The sequence below is a fragment of the Pistacia vera genome, unplaced genomic scaffold (genome assembly GCF_008641045.1).
Source record: "Pistacia vera cultivar Batoury unplaced genomic scaffold, PisVer_v2 Contig724, whole genome shotgun sequence".
Classification (NCBI taxonomy): Eukaryota; Viridiplantae; Streptophyta; class Magnoliopsida; order Sapindales; family Anacardiaceae; genus Pistacia; species Pistacia vera.
The window spans coordinates 46,757-64,966 of record NW_022196584.1 but is presented as its reverse complement, the minus strand read 5'-3'; the positions used below and the strand labels follow the sequence as shown (position 1 = coordinate 64,966).

At 35.2% G+C, this 18,210-nt stretch overlaps 1 protein-coding gene across 1 annotated transcript; it reads left to right on the top strand.

The window, feature by feature from the left end:
* Positions 1–3,276: 3,276 nt before the first annotated feature.
* Positions 3,277–4,295, top strand: LOC116114852 (probable carboxylesterase 120). The gene has a single exon (XM_031400993.1). The coding sequence runs from the start codon at positions 3,296–3,298 to the stop codon at positions 4,271–4,273; it is 978 nt and encodes a 325-aa protein (XP_031256853.1). The 5' UTR covers positions 3,277–3,295; the 3' UTR covers positions 4,274–4,295.
* Positions 4,296–18,210: the final 13,915 nt, after the last annotated feature.

Genomic DNA, 18,210 nt, shown 5'->3' with positions numbered 1-18,210 from the left:
TTGATCTAATTAGGGTGAAAGAAAGTTGGCGTTGGTTGAGATTTGGGTTGAATTGATAAAAGAAATAAAGGAAGAGAATGATTTGCGATAAGTGGAAGATGTTTGATGTTGAGAAGGCAGTAGAATTGCTCCTCCACGTAGGGCCGTAGTGTCTCGATCGTGGTGGCGCAACATTTTCACTTTCAATGCCATCAGAACGCATTTGCACTTGTAAATTCTACATGCAATGCAACCATATAACCCTAGGATCAACTGAAGAGTCCCTATACACCTTCATAGAGCAATTTAATTTATTTTTTTTGTTCACACATCATTATTTTTTTAATAATCTAGCTTAGTTTTTGTTGGAGTTGTCAACCACTTCAGCATTAATGGTCACGCAGACGCATTCGGGGTTCCGTTAAAGAATTTCTTTAAGTTATTAATTCCTCATTGGGTTTGGGTTTACGAATAAGAATCCTTGTAAAACTAAGTTTAGTCTTTTAAACTTAGTATATAAAAACATTTTTCTCTTTTAATACGTGATAGTAATTATAGGACAAATTACTTCATTATAAACGAGAGAGGTGAAACAATATTGAAATAATATTGACTCCACTAAACGTAGCTAATTAACTAAATAAATTAGGGTAAATCACGAGTATCTCTTATTTTGTTTTACTATTTTGATTTGTGTGTTTATTTTGGTATTACTCTCTATTTCATTCATTTTTCACCGAATTCTGATTATCAGAGAGTGTAATTGTGGGGCTTTTAATTTGTTAAGTATAAATATGTGTACTTAGTATCTCTTTTTGCTTTATGACGTTAATTTGTTACTTTTTCTCCTTTATAGAACATTAAATATGGGGTTGGTTTGCCTTTTAATTATAGATCATTAATTATGGGAGTTGGCAATTAAGACAAATAATTAAAAGGAAGAGAGAGAAAAAAAGACTTCAGAAATAATTGAGTGATATTATAGAAATCATGTTCAAATAGATCGTTAAAGCGTTGTAAGAATGTTGTTGAAAAATAAGTGTAGAAATTAGATTAAAATTTTCAGAAGAAATTACAAACTTATAATATTATATTGTTAGTGACATGATGTATCATAATGCAATACTTATTTTTCTATTAAAAAACTATATATATATTCTTTTGCTTGAATAAGAATATGAACAATTAAGTTTAGATATATTTAAAAAGGGATGTCAAAAAATATTTATAAGATCAGAAAAGATTAAAGTAGGTGTAATAATTTAATTTAAGGATAAACTTGTAATTAAAGAAAATGTTAAGAAGTAAGACTTTATATAAGAAATAAAGATATAAGATAAAAATATAAATATAAAATAAGTAAATTTTCGGGTTTATAGTAATTATATTTAAGAATAAATTTGTCAAAGCCGAAAAAAATAGGAAATACGGAGTTATTGATCAATTCAAGGGGGGCTAAAAATTATAACTAAGAGATTAATTGAACAGTTTAACGGAAGTGATTTTTAACTCCCATCTAATTGATCTTCACCCGCCGTGGCTAAGTACATATCTTTTATAATTAAAAAAAGAAACACTTTAAATCCCATTTAATACTGAAAATAACATTTTAAGCTTAATTAAGTTTATTTTCCCCAATTTCAAACTTAGCATTGTATTTTCATTAAATAAAAAATATTTAAAATAAATTAAAAAGGTTTTAATGATTATGGAAATCTATAATTAGATTATGGAAAATGTAAAAAATTAAAACAGTATATAAAATAGAACATGAACACATTTAAAAATTATAATTTTATTTCTAGTAATTTAAATTAAGGTTAAATTTGTCAAAATAAAAAATAAATTTAAAAGTGGGTGTGGGTGTGGGTGTGGGTGTGGGTGTGGGTGAAGATCAATTTGGCGGTGGGGGTAAAAATCACTTCCCACCACTTAAAATCCTATTAGGTCTTAGCCCTAATTGCTAATGGTCCTCTACGGGTCCAAATTTAAACTGGGATAATAGAAGATCTCTGTATTAATGGACCCCTACCCCATTAAAACGGGTCCATATTCAAGCTTCAAACTTGTTTAGGTTTTCTCTTTACGCTTTTTTTTCCCTCAATTTGCTAATTTAAACTTATTTTATCTTCTTCAAATTCATATTCAACTCGTTATGTTTTCCATACTTTTAGTATTATATTTTCATTAAACAAACAAATATTTAAAATAAAAGGTTTCAATGATTATGGAAATGTAGGATGAGGTTATGGAAATTTAGGGTTAAAGTTTATGTAAGATTAAATGTTAAAAATTAAAAAATAGAACTTGAGTGTATTTAAAAATTATAATTTTATTTCTAATAATTTAAATTAAGGTTAAATTTATTAAAATAGAAAATAAATTTAAAAGTTGGGTGAAGATCAATTAGGTGGTGGGGGTAAAAATCACTTCCCACCCCTTAAAATCCTATTAGGTCTTTGCCTGATTGCTTATGGGGCCTCTATGGGCCCAAGTTTAAACTGGGATTATAAGACCTCTCTATTAATTGACTGACCCTTAACCCAGTATAACGGGTCCATATTCAAGCTTCAACGGCAAATATCCTTTTTTAATATAAATTTTAATCCTCAAATATCATTACAATAATTAAGAGGCTTTTGAGTTTCACACCACTTTTAGAAATTTATTTGTGTTGATGTACTTTACGTTTGCTCCTCTTTATTGGATATTATGTCTACAAATTAGTTCAATTAAATTAGAAAATTATTCTGTCTTTTTTTTCTTTTTTTTTTTTTAATGATATGGAGTGTTTGAGTCAGTTTACGCTTATCTCAACTAATTTCTCAAGTTCTTGAAATGAATGACTGCATAAATCCTCTTAGTTACTACCTTTATTAATACTTAAGAGAACTCGAACTTAAAAACTCATATTAGACCCTTTCCCATCAAAGCACCCATGGTGGTTTCCATCTTCTTTTAGGTCGCAAAGACTAAAAACTTCCATGCTGTTGCAGGCCTGCAGCTACGGTCCCTGCAAGTTGACACGCATTTAAGATTATATTTTGACAATAAAATAATGTGTATATATATATATTATCTGCGATTGGGTAGTAATAATTAAAAACCAAACCAAAATTAATAAATAAAACCCACCACTTTTCATATATGTTACTAAATAGTAAATACAAACAAGTTGCATTAACTCACGTAATCAGCTTATTGTTTAATATATACCTAATTTAATCTCTTTTAATATATACAGACTTGCAGAGGAAGTAACCTTGCATAAAAGCAAAAGAAAAGCCCCAACAAGAATTTTGAAAAAACCACTAAAATGTCACACAACAGTGCTTTACCTGCAACTTTTGATCCCTACGAATACCTTCAGATTGTCCTCAACCCGGATGGCACGATCACTCGCAAACACAGTTTACTATCAGGCGCCGCCGCCACATCTGATCCTTCTCACCACACTATTCCCTCTAAAGATATCTCCATCAACCAATCAAACAACGTTGGAGTTCGCATATACCTTCCCCGTCAAGCACTTGATTCTTCGTCCACCGTCAAGCTCCCTCTCATTGTTTACTATCATGGTGGGGGCTTTATTATCGGCAACGTAGCCGCAAGTGTTTTTCACAATTTTTGCTCAAACATGGCACTTGAATTCCCTGCTGTCGTTCTATCAGTCAAGTACAGGCTTGCCCCAGAGCACCGTCTCCCGGCGGCTTATGATGATGCCATGGAAGCCCTGCACTGGATCAGGACCACTCAAGAAGTTTGGTTAAAAGAATATGCCGATTTGTCTTCATGTTTCTTAATGGGCACGAGTGCAGGCGGCAACATTGTGTATCATGTAGGATTACGTGCAGCTTCGCAAATTGATGAATTATTTCCACTGAAGGTCAAAGGGCTGATATTGCATCAACCTTTCATAGGTGGGGTCAAAAGGACCGAATCAGAGTTGAGGTTGATGAATAATCCAGTTTTTCCAGCTTGTGTTAGTGATTTAATGTGGGATTTATCATTGCCACATGGGGTTGACCGTGATCATGAGTACTGCAATCCAACGGTGGGGGATGAGTCAAAGGCCTTAGACCAAATCAGGGTTCAAGAATGGAAGGTAGTGATTACAGGGTGGAATGGGGACCCAATGATTGACCGTCAGATTGAGTTGGTGAAAATGATAGAGCAAAAGGGTGTAAAAGTGAAAAGTCATTTCTGTGACGGAGGTTATCATGGAATAGACATTGTTGATGCTACCAAGATGAAGGAACTGCAAATTATCCTAAAAAATTTCGTTTTGTCTTGAGATATTTTGTTGCTTACTTGAAAATTCTGTTGTTTGCCTTGGACTTTTATGAAATTAATTAAAAATCTTTTGCTCTGTTATGACCATTAATTGATGGTGATGTATTGTAAGCTCATGCTTGGCGTTTGAGACAGCGTTTTTATTTTTCCTAATTGTTAAAGTGCAATTCAAGCTAATATTTATAGTTGACTGTTGACCACAACCAGCTTTATATTAAAGAAAATAAAAAAATAAAAACAAACTCGTTTTTGTTGTTAAGCATCTAGATGGAGTAAAGATTGCTACAATTACAAAGGCTACTAGCAAGTAAAACTTCTATAGATATTAACAACATTCATCACCTACTATCATGATATATAATTTTTGTTGTGGTGATGAAGGGGCAGCCAATATACAGTAATGAGAGGTTGAGAAACAATGTGCTTCATCTTCTTTTAAATAGTAGATAATATTTAATCACAGATTATCAATATTTTGCTGATCAAAATCCCTGGTCAGACCCTAATCTATTCTTAGGTTTAGCAAAGTCGTAAAGAAAAGGCAAAAGAATAATATTAATTACTTAATAAAAATATCAATTATGGTTCTACAAATTTTGTCCTTATAAGATGTCTCTTGGGAATCTAGAAACATTGCGACTTTCGTGTATAGGTGGCATTTTCTTACAACTGTTTAAATATAGGATAATTTTACCATGAGAAACGAATCTCATAAATATTTCTCATAAACCCGACGTAGTATCTGAGTTGGTACTATCATATCAATTGATGATTTCGATCAAATATGAACAATCGTTCCTTAGGGATGAATGACCGTTCACTTATAAGAAACTGTATGGAAAAAAAAAATTGTCTTGGGCCTAACGAGGTTCAATAGCGAAATAAACATGTCACAACCCAAGGTTTTAGTTCAATCCTGGTTAGACCTACGCTTCACTTTTTGAAATGCCTACTCTGTGAGTTGGGCTACCCTACAAGTTAAGCTAAACTGGGTTCCGGCCCATTAGCCTGCAACGGTCCATAAATAGGAAATCAGAGCTCTATTCTATTTTCTCTTCTACTAAGATTCTAAATCTTACTCAAATTAATACACTTAATCTGATAAAGACAATAAATCTTATTTCTTTTCCGATAGTAATTATCTCCAAAAGGATTCAGTGTCCTACTAGGATTCTAACCCATTGGGTTCACTATATAAACATAGGCCTGCCTTCTCATAATTGATTGAATTTTGACTACTCAAAATCACCTCTCCTTACTCCGAAATTCTTGCTCGCGAGAATTCTACACCTTTATTGTGGTCTTAGCCTCCGACAAGACTCTTAGTAATCTTTCTTTCCCTAATTCTCATTAAATCGTATCTTTCAGCTTTATTGACTTGAGTGTCAGAGTGCTTACGACAAACACTACCCTGGTATTTTCCATAAGCTTCACGCTTGTCTTTCTATATGTGTAGGTCCAGCGGATTGTCAATAGCCTCAACCTTACGGGATTAGACCCTATTTCATGAGGAACAGATGTTCCATTCATGAGGAACGAAACATATGTTCCATTCATGAGAAACGAAACAGATGTTCTATTCATGAGGAACGATTGTTCCTTTATAAGGAATGGTTGTTCCATAAGAAAGAATGGTTGCTCCATTCATAAGAAACATTCATTCCTTACGAAAGATAACCGTTTGTCCCTAAGAACGACCATTCCTTCATAAGGAATTTTTGTTCTTTATGAAGAAATGATTGTTTGTCCCTAAGACTGGTTGTTCATTCATAAGAAATTATTGTTCTTTATGAAGGAATGACCGTTCGTCCCTAAGAAACGACCGTTCGTGTTTAGTCAAAGTCATTTAGTGTCTTGGGTATGGCAGGAGCTGCTAACTCAACTGTCACGTCGTGTTTATGAGATTTGTTGGTCAGTCTATTTTTGTGCTTAAATAAATTCTTTTAATCATATTGAAAGCAATATTGGCATTCAATGAGAAACTGTTTAATTGATTATTATCATCTGTAAAATAAAAGTCAGAACCCAAATGATCAGCGTTATGATTTGATATTTTGATTGAGTCAGCCCTAATCTTTAGTCTCAATTTGGATGATTTCTTTATTAATTTTAGTTCCCAAATTTAAACTTAATCGCTCGCCTTGGTGTGAACAGAATTCAGGTCATGTATATCAGTATATGTACACAAATTTGAGAAATCTATCAATTGAATAGCCATGTTTGAACTCTTTTTTTTTTTTTTTTTTTTTTTTTTTTTTTTTTTTTTTTTTTTTTTTTGTTTTAATGCAATAAGAAGATCTCTGATGGTGCTCTTTATTTTGAAAAACATCTTTCATATAAATAAAGAGCATCTTTATTAATTTTTAAATATAAAAAACACAATTTTTATTCAAATCTAATAGACTCTTTAAATTTAATGAAGATGTTCTTTATTTTTAAGAAAGAGACTTAATGAGAGAGAGAATTACTAAATAAAATGCATAGGAATTTATAGTTTATTAATTAAAATTAAGATAGAGAATGAAATTTGACTCTCGAAATGTGGAGAGTCAAACTCATTCTCTAATTTATATTTTAAAGATAAAGAGCCTATTGGACTCTTGTTTTTATAGATAGACTCTTTATAATAAAGAGTTTGGGTCAAATAAAGAGTCTTTTGGAGATACTCTAATACCATGTTTGTCTCGCCCCGATCGGGGTGGGGATTTTTTCCCTGGCCATCCTCACCCCATTACCCGAAAAATGTGGGGAATCCCCACCTTGATTGGGGCGAGACAAACACCAAAAGAAAATAAAAAATAAAATTACAAATTTGGTTGTGTTGTGTATTCGCAAGAATAACCGAGAATGTAGGATAAAAATGCAAAACAATGTCTAGAGATGGCAATGGGTCAGGCCAGGACTGGGAGGCCCTTTGCCCGAGCCCAGCCTAATCCCCATGACACAGGCTCGGGACCGTTACAAGCATGACGGGTAAAGCCCAAGCTTGGCCGGATGAGCTTTTTGTAATCCAATCTCGACCCATTTTTATAATTATAATTATAATTTTAGAAACAATTAATAAAGAGTAATCTTAATAATTATTGTGAAATAAAATAAATTTCAATTTTTTTTTATATTTTTAATTTTAGAAACAGTTTTTAAATATTAATTTATTTTGAATACTCACCAAATATATAAATAACAATCCATCCTCATTTCTTTTTATATAATTTCCATTTATAAGGTATATATATGTAGGATAATTATGTAATTAGATATATATTATAAGGATAATTTAATAAAATTAATAGTAAAATTATTGGGCTGGGCTAGGACTGAAGATTGTCCCATGCCTAACCTGTACCCAAGGATGGGTCCTAAAGCCTAAGCCCAAACCTATTAATATCGAATAAAGCTCGACCTTTTTGGAATGGGTTGAATCGAGTACCCAAAAATACCAAGCCCATTGCCATCTTTAACAACGTGTTTCATCTTCTTTTAAGCGGTTAATATTGATTTCATGAATCACATATTGATCAAAGGATAATATTAATTACTTTTGTCCTTAAAAAATTTCTCTTGGGATTCTTGAAACATTGCGACTTTTGTGCAAAGGTGGCATTTTCTTACAGTCTTTAAATAGAGCAAATGACTATTCTCACCCAAATAATGGCTTAATGATACTTTTTTATCCACAAACTTTCAAACTACCATTTTATTATCTAAATTTAAATTCTAATAGTGAATAGAGAGCAAATTCCATCCAAATTGTTGAGACTTTTAAAGAGGGGAGGTCGATGAGTCTTTTGATGGTAAAAAATTGAATTTTGGTGATTAGAATTTATCGAAATTTGATTTGGAAGAGACGACTGTGTAAACTCTAATCACTCGATTGCCAATGATTGAAGAGGTTGACGGGAGTAGAGTTTAAGAAGTTTTGGTGAGTGATAATCAGAGAAAAGAATAGTGGTGGTGTGACATCATAACGATGCTAGAAAAAAAAAATATAAATTTGAGTGGTAAAATATATTTTAAAAATCTGTTAGTAAGAAAGTTTCATTAAACTATTATTTGGATAGGAAAAAGTCATTTACTCTTAAATATATTCTATTAATCATATTGAAAGCAATATTGGTATTCAATAAGAAACTGTTTAATTGATCATCATCATATGTAAAATAAAAGCTAGAATAAAAAGAAGTTTTCAGTTTTTCCCAAATGAGCAGCGTTATGATTTGATATTTTGATTGAGTCAACCCTATGATTTCTTTACTAATTTTAATTCGCGCTCGCCCTCCGTGTGAACAGAATTCAATTCATGCTCTTTTATCACCAAATGAATTAAAACATGAAACACCATATTAGATTATTTTTTATTCTTTTATCTTTAGACCACCAAATGATTCAACAGGTTAACAGATATAAATACCTATACCCTCCGTTTTCTAAAGCTCTGATACCATTTACACCCACATAATATTTATAATACCCAGTCTTATAAATATTATTACAATTAATAACTAATTAACCTAGTTGATTAATTAGAAAGAAAATACATAAATTCAGTTTAACAGATTAATTCATACCTGGATATCAATCGTCTTGAATAAATATTTTCCTTGTCTCGAGTATACAATTAAAAGTAAACAAGAGATTGAGAGAATTTATCACAAACTGAAAGTATTATTAATTTTCTCTGAATATACATGTACAATGCTTCTCTTTATATAGAGAAGTCCGGATTTCAAAATTTTTGAATCCGTGAATAAGATAAATATTACACAAACCTCATGTCAATCACAACATGCATGTGACTTGACTTTATCTAAACAAAACTTAACACGTAACATAAACAAAATAAAAGACATAAAGAAAATATGACATGGGTCCCATGTGTTTCCCATGTTTAACACAAAGTTTTACATTTTACATATTTTTATTACATATGATAAATTAGTCAAGATTTCTTTTAAATCTTCTGCGCAATTTTCTATCGGCAAAATCTTGACGCTCCATGTATTATTTCCGCTTGTTGGATACACGTCAGCGTAGTACGTGTTGGACGTTTCCGGTTGTCCAAATCTCCATCCTCTAGATTTTTATCAATCCTTGAAGTTATCCACTTCGATAAGATCAATAAAATCTTTTAGAGAGTTATCTTCTTGGGCTTCCTGGTCGTGGGCTAAGACCAACCTTAGAAGATCAATAGTACCTTCCATATTAAGGCCTGCTTCGGTAGATGGGTTAAATCGAATCCTTCTAAAAACGTTTTCAACTGGGCCTGATTGTGTTGAAAGAGAGTATCCTGGATCAATGCATACCTGTCTGGTATAACTACCACAATTCTATCCTGAATATGGACGGTAGCATTTGCCCTAACGAGCTCTTCCAGCTTGGATTTAACCAGTAACATTTTGGAAATGTGTAACCTGGTCCAATCTTCCTCTTCTTTCTTCTGAATTTCTTCTAGTGCGAAAGAACCCATTTTTACCTCACTATCGAGCATAATTCGGTACCATGGTTCTCCTACAAGAAATTCCCATATCTGTACAGGCTGAACATTAGAGTTCTCTTGCAATGAGGAAGTAATCATGCAAGTGAAAGTGTCAACTTTCTGATTCAATACACANTATTCTTCCTCCCAAAGAATCAACAACCTGATTCTTTTCAAGTAGAAGCTTAAACGCCTCGTTTGCTGCCTTATCCCATCCTGGGGGAAGCTTAGCAAAGAAAGTATTCTTCATGACTTCCTGTGTGCCACCAGGCAACTGATAAAAATATCACCTATACTCACAGACGAAATTTTCAAACAGACACATGTCACAAAGCCTAAGCTTTGTCAAAGCTTCTAAGGCAACTACCTCTGCGAGATTCCTACTGGTAATAGTTATTCCAGTAAATTCTCGACAGAGCATATCCTTGAAGAGTGTAAAGATAGCCTCTCTGTTCTTCAAGTCACCTACAGTATCTAACAGACCCGTTCCAGCTTCTAGACTTCTCCAAAAGCTTCCTGCAGCTCCCTGCAGTGTGGATCTTAGAAACCTGTAAGTATCATTGAGTCCAAAATTCTTGTTTTGGATATGAACCCAGTTAACAGTTTCCCATGCTTCGATTGCATCCGTTACATTCGTAACACAATTGATGTTTAGGAAACTTCCGCTGGACGGTATCTCCACCATTCTAGGTACTCCCCGAGGCATAAACTCCGACCTTATCCGCGTAGGATAAGTTTGTTTACATTCGGATTTGGAGATTTCCTTAAGGAATCCTTCAAAGGAATTTAAAGGATTACGAATTCCTTCAAGGGGATCATCCTTAAACTCAGATTCCCTGAGTTTCGAGATTAGCTCATCGAGCTCTGCCTTTTTAGGACCTAGACCTGGAGTAAGTTTCAATCCTCTAGTTTCGTCTCCTTTCCTTTGTTTCTTCATTTCTTCCTCATAATACCTGCTGATTCGTTCAGCATCCGAGGTAGAAATTTCCGAAATATCAACCTTCTGTTTTCCATCCATTTTAGAAACAAAGTCTTCTTCCTTAACACCTTTCATAAAGAGTTTCTCCGCGTTTTCCCAATCACCTTGGGTTTCTTTAGCCACGAACTATGCATATCCTGGAGGCAATCCAGGATATTTTGCCTGCAAACTAGCTGCAAACTGATCCAAAACATCCTGACCACCCATGGTCAATCTGAATCAGGTCTCAACTCAGTTGCAAAGTCCGANTTTTCCATGGAACGAACAATTCCATAGCTCCATTAGGATAAACCGCTAATCCTTGAACCACATCCGTCAAGTCAGTTTTTCCCAATTTCACTATTAATTCATTCAAATTCTCGAGTTTGAGTTTTGACATGTCAAACAAATGACATTTTCTCATTACCTCAAGTTTTTGAATTCCTGCTTCATAGAGTAAAGCAGTTCCCTTGAACTCCTCATCCTCATAAAACAGTTTGTCAGCTTCTAGCCATGCTAACCTTCTTGCTAGCTTCTCTAAACACTTCTGCAGCTGTACTTCCCCTTGTCCTGTCGCCATTGCGATCCTAATTTGGGTTTCCAGATCCTCCCAGAGTGTTTGACTAGCTGAAGTTAATCTTAAGCCTTCTGGAAAGCTAAACCTCTCACAAATATCAGCGTCAATCAATTGCTTTTTTTGTGGAGTGTGTGGAGTCACCACGCTTGTAGCGCCTGACGATGATTCCTCAGAATTTTTGATCTTTGACAGTGGACAATTAGCCCGTTCATGTCCGACCTGTTTACAAGACCAGCAAACTATTGCCTTTTTCTGAGTCGTTTCCTTCTTAAGAGTAACCCTCTTTTCAGAAGTATGTACCTTCATAGAAGTTTCACCTTGCAATCGTTGAAATTTCGGGTTTCTTCTATCTGAAGTATCAGAATCATAGTCACGATTCTTCCCTTCTTTAACCTGCTGTACCGTAGTAACCTGCTTAGAAGAAGAAGCCACCTGCTTATTCGCAATTTTCTCCTTTTTAACAGTAACCTTTGAAGTAGAAGTAACCTTCAAAGGACAATTCCTTCTCAAGTGTCCTCGTTGCTTACACTTGGAGCATGAGAAGTGATTTCCAGTTTCCTTCTTGTCCGCCATTATCCTGCAATTCTTCTGCAAAATGTCTGGACAAAAAGTCAGCAACAAAGTTAGATTTACCAGAAATATATTCAAATTTGATTCTATAATTTGCAAACCAAATCTGCCATCTTATTAGTCTAGCTTTGTCATCCTTTAAAGATAGTTTCATAAAAGTTTTTAAATATTTAGAGTCTGTCCTTAAAGTAAATTCTTGACTGATTATGAATAATTGTAATCGGTCAATACATTCTTTCGCTGCTAAAACTTCCTTCTCATGGACAGGATAGTTTATTTCAGCAGGAGAGAATTTTCCTGACGCATATCGAACAATCCGTTCAATATTATCAGTACCTTTAGCCTTAAGCACACATCCCCAATACAAGTGAGATGCATCACTTTCTATAATGAGTTTATCCTCATCTTCTAGGAGTTTTAATGGTTTTAATTGCTTTGTCAAGGCCTTGGTCCGCTTAACACAATTAGTGTCTTGAAGTGTCCAATCCCAGGGCACTTTATCACTAACCTTAAGCGTCAAGCCATTAATTACATTAGCGAGATTAGGAACATACTCGCGCATGTAATTGGCTAATCCAAGAAATTGCTGTAACATGTGCTTATCTTCCAGCACATCTGGAAATTCCAGCAACTTCTTTGAGATATGTTCTTGGAGTTGAATACCTCCTTCACCTATCTCAACGCCTAAGAACTTCACTTGTTCTTAAACTATCTACCTTTCTTTCAGATAGAATCATCCATATCAAGAACTTTTGCACACAAGTCTAAGTGTTTACATGTTCTTCCTTGTTTACTAAAAACCAGAACATCATCAAATAGACTACACAAAAGTTAGATAAATCCCAAAGACTTATACCATTTTTCTCTGAATATGATGGTGCCTGTTTAAGCAAAAGGCAAACCATCCATTCAAACAATCCTTTTGACAGGTGAAAGCCGTCAAAGGAATGCTTGACTCCGCCATTCTGATTTGCGAGACACCTTTAAATCAAATTTGGAGAAGATTTTTCCAAATCTAGCTTTATTCAAACAAGTGATTTGTTTGGTATCTTATAAGCATCGTCAATAGTTTTTTCATTTAACTGCCTATTACTCCCTTACTCTTAACTGCTCAGCTCTATTCAACCATGAAGTGGCGAAGTGGTGGACTTTTACTGTGCGTTATCAATTGCTTTTCCAGCAATTCCGGTATTGCTTATGAATTCCTCTCTTGCATCAGAGTATAAGGAAGATTTGTCACATTTTATCATCCTTCCTTTTCAATTCAAGTGAGCATATTACGTTCCTTTCCCATAACTTTAATGGTTGATCATCAAAACATGGAGAAAGTTCCTCTTTAAAGGATTTTACAAGTTTTCTCAATCTTAAAGAGTTCTTTTGGCTCTCGTTTTCAACCTTCAAGATTTTTTTATGTGTGAATTATCCGTGCTCTCAAGGCATGCACCAGAGGGATCATCCTCCTGCGATTACCTCGTGCGATCCGTTTGTATGATACTAGGATACAACTTTGAAAGAAAACATTACAAGCCTCATCCACTTCTTCTGCATCAGAAGATTTCAACCACCATATTTGTTTCCAAAACCTGGAAAAAAATGTGATCTATTCTTCCTTCAGTTTCACCTCTAAACCGTTTCTACTTTTGAAACTTTGCTTAGCAAGAATAGGGATTTTATGACCTCTAGGTATAGTGTGTCGTTATCCTGAGTAAATGGCCTAACTCTGCTGACCCTCGCAGAAAGCTATTTCGAGAATAAATCTACCTCTAAGTAATCCACTACAGGACTTCCCTAGAGTGAATTTTTTCTCGTTTAACAGTACAAACCACGTTTTCTACACATCCGTGATCATACTTTGACCTCCATCTGCAACCGTATTTAGGATAGGTTTTTCCAATGGTTTCCAAGCTCCTTGGAAACAATTGCTTCCTGCAATACATTTGGTTGCTCCTGGTCTACAAGAATATCCCGAGATTCCTCATATTTGGAAAACACAGTTTAGCACGTATGCATGTGTCAATAGTCCCCTGAACTATGCATGACAATGCATTTTATGACTCATCATCATTTTCGTGCTTGAGTTTCTTCTTCATATACGGGATTTGTACAGATTTATACCCAACAATTTCCTGCTATTATACTTCCAGCATCACTAGCAGTGTACATCTGTTTCCAGTATATTTTTCCTTGATATAAGGTTGAACCTCTTTATTCCGCTTAGAGACCCGAGTTTCTAGGCGTAGGAAGAGTAACCTCAACCTCATTATCAAGTTCCTGGATTTGAATTCCCCGATTGGGTTTATTCCACCACGCTGGGTTGCGTTGAATATTCAAAACCCATCGTTTCGGCCAGTAAGCGCTTAGCATTGACACGTAGGTGAATCAGAATTACAGAATCCTTCCCGGCCATGAACCTCAGTACTGCACTGGAGTTCATACGTATAGGATTAAAAAATTTATCAACAATAAATTAACCTATATGAATTGTTATCCATCACTAGAACATCAAGTCTTCTAGTCCTAAGTATGAATTCGAAGAGCCATAATCCTTTGAGATTTGGATCCTGGAGACTAACCATGATCCTGGTTAACAGTCCGTAGGCATCTCTAAAGCAATTAGCGTGAAAACCGCCAACGAGAGCTACCAACGTAGCCAGTCTGTCCAGTAAGCACCTGAACAGGTACATTCATCCTCCACGGAATAGTCCCTGCACACGAATCTGTACAGCACCAAGTTGTACATAATTATACTTGCCATTTGCCCGTTTGGCAAGTTTCGAACCTTCCGTAGCCACTATCATTCAGAGTACCTTCCCTCTCGAGATGAGACAAAGCTACACAACAGGTTTTCGTGTACATCTTCCAAGCTCCCTTTAAATACCACTTAGAGCTTTTCAAAAACCTCTCTAGTGTGTTAACCTGGAATTACCAATTATCAGGGTTACCCGAGTGATCCTCGTAATTAGATGATGAACTATTACCGAGTTAGGGTTTTCTCTTCATTTCTATTGGGATAAGATCATCCTCATCACCAATACGTATTCCTAGATATTCATTAGACTTCTACCTTTGCATGAATATCATACGCATTGAAGATCTGAAGATTGTTCCTCAAAAGTTATATCTTTTGAGCAATGTTTTAAAAACCGACCAGGACAAAACTCGGCAAAAGGACTGGGTCCCGGGTCGATCGGTTTTAACCGGTTGAACTAGCTGGTTCAATCGATGAATAGTTACGTGGATGACGTCAGCATGATGACTCATCAAGTTACTGTTCACATAATAGTTTCCTTTCCCAAATTTTACTCCAAAGTCCAAATCATAACTCCAAAATAAAAATCCATAGCAAAACATCATCAAACATCATTATATCAATAATACAAATCAAAATAACAAATGAATGAAGAAAAATACATAATAGTTGTTTCAAGTTTCCAACTTTCAAGTCAACGACCAACATCAACATTCTAACAAAAATTGTTCTTCACCAAATGGTTTTCAATCAATCAATCCATATCCCATCCTCAATTAAAATTGACAATTCACACACACCTGATGGATGATCGTCATCATTATTAACATCGGCGACATCATCTAAAAAAATCTAACAAAAAAGAAAACCATAAGTTAATTTCCCATTTAAACTAATTGAATATAAACTAGCTAATCCAAATTGAAATTGCTTAAAAAAATTTTAAATAACCTTCGGAAGCATATGTTGAGTCATAATAAGAAAGGTGATCCACTAGATTCACCACCATCTACAGAATAGCTCCTCTCCATATAATGATTGTTCCAATTCATCATAATTAAGCTCACAACCTCTCTTCCTCATCAACTATCACCATTCAGTTTTATCAATACTCTCATAATCATAGGATATATGTAATTTCTTGTAACAACTCCTGAATAGCAAAAATTAAATATTCAAATCATTTTTTTATTATTCATAAAGTTTATGCATTGCTTTCATAACAAATAGGTTGACTTAAAACTTCAGCTAGTAATAAATAGCCAAGAGCCTTTGTTTACAAGACAGAACGTAGTTGTGGCTTAAACCCTTTTTTCTGCAACTAATTTTCTAAACTTTTGCACTCAAATGGAGCTCAAAAAATACAAGTGAATTGCACAACACTACTTCCTCATTGAATTTTCATAAATGTAGTAAAGCTTTATTTGCTTAACACAATAAATTTATACCCATGACAGTTCATTTTTATCTCTCTTTTTCACAAGATTTCCAACCAAACCCAACTCAGTTTAAGTCATGTCCATCTTCCTCAACTGCTTTCTTTCCAATTAAAAAAACATAAACTCTATAAAATATAAACATTGTAGTAAAAAATGAAAAATGAAAAACAATAATAAGTTACATAGTTGGAAACTTGGAACAGAGACGAAATCAATACCTGGTGTTGGTGAAGACTGAAGACGAGCTGTCATTGAACACTGAACAGAGCAGAGACGAAATCAATATGGAGCTCGACTGACAGACAAACACTTGAACACTGAACAGAGCAGAACTGCAGAAGAGAAGAAGAGATTGCGACTGCCCACAGTTCGTCAGTTCCTAAGCAAGAAGAAGATGACAACGATGGTACAGCTTTCAGATAGACGGTGATGGAAGAAATGAGCAGATCGGCGGTGAAGAGAGGAGTGAGAACAGATCGCGAAATGGTGAAGGGGAGACGACGAGATTCCACGGTGAACTGGTGACGGTGAAGGCTATTCATGGTGAAGTTAGTGAACTGGTGAAGGGGAGTTCGTGGATGATGAAAAATTGAAAATGCAAAATGGTTCAGAGGAGTTTAGACAAAAGAGTTCAGACGAAAGAGGAAAGTGCGTGAAATGGGGGGAAATGTTGATACTTGATACTGTTTAAGTGTGTACTATGTAGTTAATATAATTTATTAAATTTAATATTTTTATTTTTTAAATTTTGTAATTTGTATTAATGGATTTTGCTTGACCCGGTTTATAGTAAAGCTACCGGTTGGACCGGTGGGTGCTACAGTACCCCGGTCCAACTGCGGGTCAAACTGGGCAAAGTGTTTTTGCTGGTTATATAGCTCACCCGGCCCGGCTGACTGGCTGGGTCTCGGTTTAACCGGTTCAACCGGCCGGGCCTGGCTGGGTCCCAGTTTAAACTGTTCAACCGGTCGGGCTGGGCCGGGTTTTAAAACATTGCTTTTGAGTTAGCCTCTGAAGAATCCGAATCATCAGAGTAATTCGAAATTAATTCATAAACCTCATCATCAGAATCAATTTCGTATCCCCAAACTGGCTCAAATTCAGAAGTTTGGCTTTCCGCATTGACTTTCAAAAATCTTACCGCAACTTTCTTCTTTTCCTTATGAGGGCATTTATCCGTAAAATGATTTTTATCACCACAAATCCAACAACAATTACAATCTTTTGCGTTTTTACCAGATGGGCAGGTAGCACAAAACTTACGCGCTCTGCGTTCCTTAGCGTTAACTCTACCTTTCCCTGTTCGCCTGATAAACCTTCCATGATCTGGAAGATTTCGTTTATTAGTAACAGGTCGTTTTACCATATTACGAAAATGTTTCGGCTTAAAGTTTCTTTTACCGAACGATCCTTTTCGTTTCATATGGGTTTTCCAACCTTGATGTTTAGTCAAACCCCTCGACTCACAGCCATATTGTCCTGGCACGCCATCAAAGTTTTGACAACAAGATTTGTTGAACTCAAGCCTTTTAGCTTCCTTATTCAGCTTGGCGTTCAAACATCTTGTCCTCACGAGTTGTCTAACAGCTTCTATTCTTCCTCCCAAAGAATCAACAACCTGATTCTTTTCAAGTAGAAGCTTAAATGCCTCGTTTGCTGCCTTATCTCATCCTGGGGGAAGCTCAGCAAAGAAAGTATTTTTCACGACTTCCTGTGTGCCACCAGGCAACTGATAAAAATATCATCTATACTCACAGACGAAATTTTCAAACAGACACATGTCACAAAGCCTAAGCTTTGTTAAAGCTTCTAAGGCAACTACCTCTGCGAGATTCCTACTGGTAATAGTTATTCCAGTAAATTCTCGACAGAGCATATCCTTGAAGAGTGCAAAGATAGCCTCTCTATTCTTCAAGTCACCTACAGTATCTAATAGACCCGTACCAGCTTCTGGACTTCTCCAAAAGCTTCCTGCAGCTCCCTGCAGTGTGGATCTTAGAAACCTGTAAGTATCACTGAGTCCAAAATTCTTGTTTTGGATATGAACCTAGTTAACAGTTTCCCATGCTTCGATTGCATCTGTTACATTCGTAACACAATCAATGTTTAGGAAACTTCCGCTAGACGGTATCTCCACCATTCTAGGTATTCCCCTAGGCATAAACTTCG